Source organism: Cannabis sativa, chromosome 4 (genome assembly GCF_029168945.1).
Source record: "Cannabis sativa cultivar Pink pepper isolate KNU-18-1 chromosome 4, ASM2916894v1, whole genome shotgun sequence".
NCBI classification, from domain to species: domain Eukaryota; kingdom Viridiplantae; phylum Streptophyta; class Magnoliopsida; order Rosales; family Cannabaceae; genus Cannabis; species Cannabis sativa.
In genome coordinates, this window is record NC_083604.1 from 48502528 (window position 1) to 48513557 (window position 11030).

The 11030-nt window shown below is 34.3% G+C and overlaps 1 protein-coding gene across 1 annotated transcript; it reads left to right on the forward strand.

The window, feature by feature from the left end:
* Nucleotides 1–4095: 4095 nt before the first annotated feature.
* On the forward strand, nucleotides 4096–7452 carry LOC115714349 (SAL1 phosphatase). The gene is made up of 8 exons (XM_030643024.2): nucleotides 4096–4487; nucleotides 5117–5192; nucleotides 5320–5393; nucleotides 5473–5681; nucleotides 6245–6455; nucleotides 6591–6689; nucleotides 6759–6912; nucleotides 7095–7452. The coding sequence occupies exons 1-8, from the start codon at nucleotides 4287–4289 to the stop codon at nucleotides 7256–7258; spliced, it is 1188 nt and encodes a 395-aa protein (XP_030498884.2). The 5' UTR covers nucleotides 4096–4286; the 3' UTR covers nucleotides 7259–7452.
* The last annotated feature ends 3578 nt before the right edge of the window (nucleotides 7453–11030 follow it).

Consider the following 11030-nt stretch of genomic DNA (forward strand, 5'->3'; position numbering starts at 1 on the left):
GTTGTTACTCTGTCAGGTCGGGATACAAAGAAAATATGGAAGCTAGTTATGAAGACTCTTCTTCCCCCAAGAATGGCTCATGGTGGACAACCATATGGAATCTTCAACTTCCACCAAAATTGAAGATTTTTTATATGGCGTGTGTTTCATGGTATCATACGTGTGACATTTGTGTTGCTTCAAAGGAAGATTCCAGTTGATCCTCGTTAATTTCAATGTAGATATGAGCGAGAGACAATTCGCCATTCACTTTTTGAATGCTCGTTGTCAAGAGTTTGTTGGGATGTTACCCCTTGGGTAGCCAAAGTGGCGGATTGGAGTAAGGATCACCATGAGAAGGTGATTGTCGATATCATGTGCATCAATCCCTCTTCGGATCGTGAGGCTTGCTTTATGATGATGTGGTTGATTTGGCATGCGCGAAATAGAGGGAAGTTTGGGGATCGAGTTGATCAACCCTTGGTTGTAAAGGAAAAGGTGAGTGTCATTCTCTTTGAGTTCTAAGAGGCTGTCAATGGTGTGGGTGTTACTTTGTCTGGAAAGTTCACTCACTTTCAATGTATGGATCAAAACGATAAGCTTATTGGTGGTAATAGTTGTGTGGCCAGAAAGTAGGGGGCTCATCACTCTCGAGATGCTATGTCCCACACATGGAAGCCTTATGATCGGGACTGTTTTAAGCTCAACATAGATGCTATTATAAGTTTGGACAATTGCGCTATTGGGTTGGGGGCAGTGATTCGAGACAAAGTGGGTTGTGTGGTTTGGGTCTTCACAAAGGTGATGGCAGGAAGTTTCTCGCCTTATTCAACTAAATTATATGCTTGCTTTGATGCTCTCAAATGGTGTTACGCTAATAGACTGAAGATTGATTGCATGGAGAGGAATTCTCTTAATGAAATCCATGCAATAAACAAGGGAAGTAGTTGTAATGAAGATGGTGTGTATTGTTAGTGATATTTAATATTTTCTTGAGTTCTGTAATATTGGTTCTTGTCATTTATTTTTCGTGAGAGAAATATTATGGCCCATACATTAGCTAAACTATATTTTAGAGAGGACTTTGATCATATCTGTAAGAGTAATATTATATGGACTATATTACTCACTTGATAGTGAGACAATTTAATTAATATAATTTTGATGATACTTTTTCAAAAGAAAAAAAAAACATTATTTATACCAGTGTAAAAGTAATATATATATATATACGAATATCATTATACATTCTTTATCAATTTAACAATAATCATGTAAACACGATCAATAAAAAATAGATTCCTAAAACAATATGAATCTATAAAATAACCCTAATTCATCTGTATTAATATAAAATTTCATAATCACAATCAATATGATTAACCCTAATAATCTAACAAAAAGAGGGCTCTGATACCACTTGATAAGAATTAGATCTAAAATACATATGGATCATAAACTCACGCCAAATTATCAAGATTACTCTATAAATCAATAAGATGGAAGACATACTTGATTCCATGATATTAGATATGAGATGAGATGATGGGTATATGGTTTTCTACAAAAACTAATCTTCTCTCTATGGGTTCTCACTCAATTGATGAGAATGGAGGAGAAGAGTGGTTGAGATTAGCCTTGGGGACCAAAACTTTATCTTTTATTTATAGCAAACTAATTAGAGCCCCATAAACCATAATTAGATTTACTATTGGGTATTACACATTACAAAATACATACCAAATAAGATGTTTATTGAGCTCATTTATTTAGACAACTTATTTAGTCCAATTTAAAATATTAACTCAAACAAATTGTCTTAATTTATAAGCCTACATATAACATATTGATTTTTTTTTTAAAAAAAAATAATCCAACATTTGTCCAGTACAAATTTAACATCCTTCCTATAATCAAAATTTATCTGAAAACATAAAGCATCAATCACCTCTACCTTCCAATTCACCATATTTTCCCACATCCTACTAAAAATAGTTTAAAACAAATTGCCATTCACTTCACACTTGGGAACCACCCTTCCGAGAAGAGTTTGTGCCCCAAACTTAGTTGCCACCTCTTCATTCTCCTCTGAATCCTCAATCTTAACAACTTGCTTGTCATATTCACCAGTTCCTCAACTTCATTTGAAGAACCTAACTATCAAACTCAATAGTGCCAGAATGCCAATCATTTTTGCAGGTGCAAACGTCCCAAAGATAACAACAATCACGCAAGGTCCCTCGTACCATTAACCTTTCATTCCTCCTTCAAACTATGCAAATTGTACTACATTTTAATCATTTTTATCATTCTTAATAGAGTAATGTTACAAACGTGCTTGCACCTTGATTCCATTATATATATTTTTTTAATTCCACTATATATAAATACATATTTCATTGAATTAAATAGGATGGGCTAATTAAGATGAAGTATAGTTGATTCTTAAACAAAAAGAATTTGAAATAAGGAAGTTGATTGGTTATAGTAATTTTCGGTCATTTTTTATTAAGCTTATTTAAATTATCTTTGTAAATGTTTGAATAAAAGCTATTTTTCTTAAGAACTAATTTAAATAAGGGTTTTTTATTCAGTTTTAACTAAAAAAAATAATAATATTACAAAAATATTTTCAGCTAGCCAAATAAATAAATATACAACCTAAATAAAAAAAAATTACACAAATACTACTTATACACACATTCAATCCAGGATCCATGCAACCTGGGTAACCATCGCGCAACTATCGTGCAACTACGCAACAACCCAACGTAACCGAAACAAAAATTCAACCAAAAAGAGAACCACCATTAATTATGACGACTTCACTTGAGAAAAGGACCAGAATCGATCAAAACAGGGGCTATTTGGAATTCATGAAAAAAAATGTAAAAAAACTACTACGAAACTAAAATTCAACCAGAAATCGAGTTTAATTTGCATAAAACTAATGTCATGACTTCAATTTTCAAATTCATGAAAGGCAGATCTCAAAGTTGAACTGAAGTTCCCATACAATCCAACTCAAGTATAATCTAAAAAAAGTTACATTTATACTATAGTAAAATATTTATTCTGATGTATTTTCGTTGTTTTCTAAATTTCTAATGGTGAATTTGTTCATATTAAATCATGAAGAGACATGTAGATAGAGTTACGTACGTGAAAATACTGAATAGATTTTTAATGTTTCATAACAGTTGCATTACAGTTGCATAAATATTTTGCTAACAGTTATTTCGTCTGATTGAAACCTTCGTTTGATGCAACCTTCGACCAACCACCCAGCAACTACCCAGAAACTTTCGTCTGATTGAAACTTTCGTTTGATGCAACCTTCGACCAACCACCCTGCAACCATCGTCTGACTGAAACTTTTGTCTGATGCAACGACCACCGCGCAACCACACACCAACCACCCTGTAACCATCGTCTGATTATGTAAGTGATAGTGTAAGAGGTATATTGGTAATAAAAATCACATAAAATGTACAAATGTTGTCCACTCCTTATAAAGTGTCAATTTATATTTTTTATGCAATAATTTATTTAATAATTCCTTTCAAAAAATTTAAATAATAATAAGGAGTTTTTTTTTTTCATTTTTACACTTCAAAACAGCTTTTTTTTTTTTTGCATTTATACAGAATTCTGTATAGAAACTCGTATTGCAACTGGCGTTGCAACTTAAATTGCAACAAAAATTCGTATAGAAACCCCTATTGCAACTAGCGCTGCAAACCACTTTAGAAACCCAAAAAGTAAATTTTAAAAAAAAGTTTAAAAAACAGTATATGAAGTAATTTCCCTAATAATAAACTATAATAATTATGACATGTTTGGTTTAGTGTAATGAGAATTGTAATGGAAACATTATTACCATTACATTGTTTGCTATCATTTTTAAACCTTTGTAATGACTTTACATTATAATGGTCATTACACTATATATTGTAATCCCCATTACATCATAAAACCAACTATGATTACATCGTTAGAAAATATCTCAATTATTATAGTTTATTACAGAGTTAAACCAAACATGAGAATACCATTCCTATCACAATTCTTATTCTATTACATTATCATTCATATTACAATTACCATTTCCATTACATTACATCAATGCAAACACCACCTAATAAATCATTATCTAACCTATAATGATAGGAAAATGGAGCTGAAGACAGTACAAGGCAGCACATTTCTCCCAACCAAATGGCCAAAACCATTATAAAATAGTGTTTTTTTTTTTTTGGCTAGTTCTTTTGGGTACGAAGTTTTAAGACCCACTAGAAAGTAGAAAAATGGCTATAAATTGTTGGAGACTACTGCCTAAAACTCCATTTTCTACAAAGCCCAACTCTGTCCTTCCAGTTCCACCATCTTCCTCCTTCTCAAGACGAGCCTCTCTAGTTGTAGCTGCTGCTGCATTTTCCCCAATGACTTACGATAAGGAGCTCGCTGCGGCCAAGAAGGCTGCCTCTCTCGCTGCTACACTCTGCCAGGCATCGCTCACTCACTCTCTCTTTCATTATCTATCTATCTATCTGTTGATTCTGTATATAAGTTGTATATATGAGTTTCTCTATTTCTGCAGTATGAGAAATTGCTGTATTCCTAAAGCCCAGAACACTGATTAAAGATTTAAGAATGAATTTCTAGTATGGAACATCTGACGTTTCAAATCATCTTTTGAGCAAAACCCACGCAGATTTTAATCTAGTTTCTTCTTTTGTGTGGATTTAGCTGTTGTTGTAGTTATCGACCCATTAGAAAATTGTGGCGATAGGTTACCGATTAAATTTACTTAGTTGCAAATCGAAATAATATTATTTGGATGTTATGGTGTTTGGGGGTTTAAGTTAATGTTTTCCTTCTAATGCCAATATGGATGGTCGTCTTTCTGCTCATATCCTTGCTGTACCTTCTTATCTTTGGCCTGTTAAGTTAAAGTATATATATATATCTATAGATATATATATATAGTGAAATCTAGAGGTAATAGGTCTCATTTTGTGCATTATACTTCCCATAGTTTTATTCATTACATTTAGCGAACACTAGTTGGGAAATGTTTTTGGTCAAGGATATTGATTCAGTTGATTTCAAGTTTGTTTGTTTGTTTGTTTCTCAGAAAGTGCAAAAGGCACTGTTGCAATCAGATGTTCATTCGAAATCAGATAAAAGTCCTGTTACTGTGGCCGATTATGGTTAGTTTTTATGTATTCCTATGTGTTGACTTTTTTAACAATTTGACAATTTAATGTGTATCTTGATTTAAAAGAAGGTACATAATTATGAGTATCATCTTTCCTTTATTACTTGTACTAAATTCAGGTTCACAGGCTGTTGTTAGTTTTGTATTGGAGAAGGAACTTCCTACTGAATTATTCTCTCTAGTGGCTGAGGAGGTGAATATTTGGACTTCCGTAGTCTCCTTGATCTTCTTTCTCTCATTAGTTGTAAATTTAAGTTAATCAACTTCCCCAGGATACAGGAGATCTTCGCACGGAAAGTGGCCAGGAAACACTACAACGCATTACAAAACTTGTAAATGATTCTCTTGGGAATGAGGAAGTGTATGCTGATACACCTTCATTGAGCACAGAAGATGTGCTTAGAGCCATTGACCATGGAGAATCTGAAGGCGGTGCTGTTGGCAGGCACTGGGTTTTAGATCCAATAGATGGTACAAAAGGGTAAGCTTCAAAACTTGAATTATATACAACGTTTTGAAAGTTTTTTATCTTCATCTTCTTCAAATAATATTGTATCCTCACATAAATAATTAGTGAGTAGTTACCTTATTTTTCCATGATTGAAGAATAACGTGTGGTATGTTTGAGCTTGAGTATAACCCTCATGTCGAATATCTTTTGCAACTTAAAGTCAACTTTACACCACAGGACAAAGAAGAAAAGTTGAAAGTCTGTCAAAGGATAATAAACTAGCTAACTACCAAACCCTTATTTACAACTCTCCATGTTCTCTCTTCTTGGATAGCAGATGGTGTTATTGCTAATGTACATTCATCTAGACAGTTGTAGAATGAATGGGGAAGAGTTTATACAGTAACATCTTTTCAGGGACTTAATCTTTATATGGTATATTTATTTTCCCAACATAATTTTGCACTTGTGCCCACATCTAATAAAGGAAATAGGATTTTCTCCCGGAATATGGTATTGTAGAGTTTTAGCCCTTGATTTCTTTTGAAAAAAATCCTCCAGAACTATAACAATCATTGACAATTGTACCGTAGGTTTGTCAGAGGAGACCAATATGCCATAGCTTTAGCATTGCTAGATGAAGGGAAAGTAGTCTTGGGAGTTCTTGCTTGTCCAAATCTTCCTTTGGCATCCATTAATCAACATTCATCAGAATCATCACATGATAAAGTTGGTTGTCTTTTCTTTGCCAAAGTTGGTGAAGGAACATATATGCAGTCACTTGATGGTTCTTCACCAGTGAAGGTCGATGCCTGCTCACATTCACTTATTTCATTATGCATTTAATTATTATTTTGATAGATTTTCTCATCAAAAAAGTCAAAAAAGTAGGCATTCGAATTTTGAAACTGTAACTTATTACATGTGTGGTGTCCCCAGGTACATGTTAGTGCTATTGAAAATCCAGAAGAAGCATCGTTCTTTGAATCTTTTGAAGCGGCACACTCATTGCATGACTTGTCTAGCTCCATAGCTAAGGTAATGCACATATTTTGCAGTTAACTTCTAAGCTGGCTGTCATTTTCCTTAACATCTTATTTATCACAGAAACTTGGTGTCAAAGCACCGCCGGTTAGAATTGACAGCCAGGCAAAGTATGGGGCACTCTCAAGAGGCGATGGAGCCATATACCTTCGTTTCCCTCATAAAGGATACCGGGAGAAGATTTGGGATCATGCTGCAGGATGTATTGTTGTGACCGGTAAGCATATTACAGTTTCCAAGTAATCTTATTTGTCATTCTCTTTTCTTGGGTTGAAGTTGCCTGCTAGCAGATATACTCGATGCAGGGAGGTATCCGAATTTCCATAGTAAAGTAAAGCAACTGATTCACTTCTCTTCCTGTATTTTTAACGCCTGTTTGTTGATAAACGTAATTTACAGAGGCTGGTGGTGAGGTTACAGATGCTGCAGGGAACCCATTGGATTTTTCTAAAGGAAAATATCTTGATCTTGACACAGGGATAATTGTTACTAATAAGAAATTGATGCCATCACTATTGAAGGCAGTTAGAGCATCAATTGAAGAGAAGGTTTCTTCCTTGTGATTCATTTCGTACCATTGACTGTTAATGTCAAATAAATGTGTCAATATAAGAATTTGTGTTTTTTTATGTTTGGCAAGTCATGAGACAGAGGTGGATATGTTTTCATGTAAGCCTCATGATTATCCAAACCTGAACATGCTTGAAACTTCAATAAAAGTGATTTCTTCCCATTATTGGGAGTTGCTATGGCCAAATTTTGTTTAAGATAAATTATATAATGTGAGGAATAAGTAGAAAAAGACTGTTTGTAACTTCAAATGAAAGTGATTTTCCCTTCGTTAACGTTTTAATTATTGTTATTGTAGAGACATTACTTTTTACAATACACCGAATTTCAGTTATTAAATAGACTCTCTTTGCCTGGAACTTTGGTTCTGAGTTTACAATAACACATCGTAAAAAGTGAAGAAAAATGAGTTTTTTTTAGTAGTGCTTTTCCTTTACATTGGGACTTTGAAATGGTGATATAATATGAATTTGACAAAAAAAAAAATATCCATAATGTGTTTTTTTTAATGCAAATAACAACTTTATTAGATGCAAACTTCAGCTACCAGACAAGGTAGCAAATCAGTAGGAATAGACTCCATATTAAAAAAACAATCAGGATATAACATAGCAATTAAGATATAACATAGTAACTTTCGCGAACTTATGAACCACCACATTGTCAGATCGATTAACAAAAGAAACCAACACATTCCTCAAACTTGCAAGCAAGTTTTTACACTCATTAATAATCACCCCAAATAAAGAAACCATAGATAAAGGACTCTGTAAAGCTTGTACTAAACATAAACAATCAGTTTCCACTTTACACTATTGAAAGCTTGATTTCTTTATCCAACTAAGAGCTTCCCGAACACCAATGGCTTCAGCAAGGGCAGGTTCCACTTGGGCATGAGCTAAGATGGTACGTCCTTCAATCAACATGTTGTTGTTGTCTCTAGCAACCATACCCAAACCATAGCTCCGTCCCTCGTAAAATATTCCTGTGTCGACATTAATCCTCACACTATTTGCTTCATGAGAAACCCAATGCCCATTTCCAACCGTAAGCTAACTTGAAGCCTGTGTTGTATCATTTTTTCGAGCATCAATCCGTTGGTGAAGATAAGTTTTTGCAACAACAACTATATTATCAGGTCGCACCCCTTTTCGATTCCATACAAAATCATTCCTTGCACCCCAAATCGCCCAACAAGTGACTGCCAACATACATTTCAGGTCATTGTTAACTGCTTGAAACGCCTCCCTACACCAGTCAAAAAAAGTAGCTCCAGGAGTCGTTTGAGTGCATATTCCCACACTGTCTCAGCATGTCCTGATTACACTGCAAGTGACTAAGCAATGGAGAACGGTCTTCTCATGCTGACAACAGATCAGGCAAATGCTTGATACATCAACCCGCTTGATACAGAGGTGTGTAAGGGTCGGCAGACAATTCGCACCAGCCCTCCACACCAGGTTAGAAACTTTTGGAGGAAGTTTCAGGCTCCAAAGTTTACTCCAGAACAAAGACGCTTCATCCTCGAACCATCTGCCTTTTAATTTTTGGAATGTTGAGTATGCACTCTTAACAGAGTACATACCCGAAACCTCTTTACACCAGAACAAGTGGTCAACGGTTGATGTGAGTTTCAATGGGATACTAAGAATCAATTGTTGATCCCTATCATTGAAGAGATCTGCAACTATTTCTTTATCCCAAGTTAAATCATCCAAAGTAATTAAATTAGACATAGACGCACCAGCAAGAGCATGGTGGTCCGATTCCACCATGGGGTTGCTGTCATCAAGTAGCCACGACTCACCAAGAACTGGGATAAAACTTCCATTGCCTATGCATTATCTAATGCCACTCTTCAACAGGTCTTGAGATTCTAGAATGCTTCCCCACACAAAGCTCGAATTGGCTCATATTTGGGAAAATAAAAACGTACCATGTGGAAAGTATATAGCCTTAAACACCTTTGACACAAGAGAGTTTGGCTTTGTCAAGATTCTCCAACCATGCTTACCTAATAATGCAAGATTAAAATCGTGCAAGTCACGGAACCCCATGCTGCCACCGTTTTTGTGTTTACTTAGTTTGTCCCACGACATCCAATGAAATTCTTTTCGATCTCTATTAGACTGCCACCAGAACTTATTCATAAGCTTCTCAATTTCTCGAGTGATATCAAGGGGTAAAAGCAACACACTCATGGCGTAACTCGGTAATGATTGGACCACAACCTTCACTATCACTTCAATATCTCGTATGTGTTTTAAGAAGATGGATACCTAAGGACTCTATTATACATGGCAGCTTTTAGGGTGGGATGTCATGTCTGATTCAGAGTAGAAAGTAGAAGTATCTTTTAATAAAATAGTTTTACGTAAAATTGATCTTAACTATAAGTCCTAAGATTTTCACATGATTATATAAATTAGCATGATTATATAAATTAAATTTACATTACAAGCAAAATAATTTTATTTCTTTGTCCCTATTAGGGTTTTTTTAAATTTTTTTCGTAATTTATATCGAACTTTCAATCCAAACACCGAATGAACTTGATGAAGATCATTTAAACTAAACACTTAATGAACTTGATGAAGGCTTCACATTAGTGTCTACCAGATCAAACCCTCAACATTTATAATAAGAGTGGGTTTACAAAAATTAAAACAAAGGATGTAATTTTTTATTAGCACTCAATTCATCATGCACTGTGAATTGAGATGAGAGAAATCACAACTTTCACTAGAGATAGAAAGAGAGGGAGACACTATTTGGGTTAGAAAATTATAACGCATAATTTCTTATCACCAACCAACTAAATACATATTATGTATACTAGGTGGATGATACGTGCCAAGTCACGTATTGTTAGTTTTATTTAAAGTTTTAGTTTTTTTTAAGATTTTCCTAAATAAAGTAATATGATTATTTGAACGATTTGTTTTATAAAGATAAGTGAGTCAATGTATTTGGTAAGTAAACATAGCTGTGTCTATAAACGTGTGTGATATGTACATTGTTATTAATAATAAAAAGTACTTCTAACCCCAAAAGACAACATTGAGTAAAAGATTTGGCCACAAAGTGAAGCCAGAAGAGAACAATGAATAAGCCCACCAGTAAACAATAAGTTAAATTTGGTTTTGATGCACATAATTTGATGTTAAGGGCATCGTAGTGATGTCAGATGATGAAACATATGCTCCAAAACTTGCAATCCACAGCCATGCAACATTAAGAATTGTTCTTAATCTTCCTCCATTATTCAAAATATTGTTTGAAAAGTTGATCATCTGCCATTTTAAATCACAGAAGCTTGATAATTATTTAAAAATTGCAGCAGAGGTAGAGGAAGATCGTGTGTATGTTTATATGTAAGGTCAAGACTACAACATGTGTAATAAATTGCAAGCTTTTTACAAAATTATTGCAAGAGCAATCAGCTAATAACTAAGTACAAAATAGAAATCATGTTATATAGGGGAGCAAACAAAATTTTAGAATAAACTCACAAGAGATCTTATATGCGAAAGCAAGAGGACTACTAAGTTCTAAAGCATGTATATATGGGATTATATATCCAGAAACTCAAAATATCATCTTCAAAAATTGGAAAAACTCCATATATACCAAGGAAATGTAGAAACCTGAAAAACTCCAAAGAGTTTTTAGTATTGGCACTTTCTTTCCACTGATATGCTACCTTTATTGCATCTTCTCTCAAGTGAGATTCAATTCTTGAGATGAGATTCCCCCAATAGCTGC

Excerpts from the sequence above, each read along its gene's own strand:
- LOC115714349 (XM_030643024.2), top strand. The coding sequence starts at position 4,287 with ATGGCTATAAATTGTTGGAGACTACTGCCTAAAACTCCATTTTCTACA. Across the intron at positions 5,394-5,472 it reads TCTCTCTAGTGGCTGAGGAG|GATACAGGAGATCTTCGCAC; the intron begins GTGAATATTTGG and ends CAACTTCCCCAG. Across the intron at positions 6,913-7,094 it reads AGGATGTATTGTTGTGACCG|AGGCTGGTGGTGAGGTTACA; the intron begins GTAAGCATATTA and ends CGTAATTTACAG.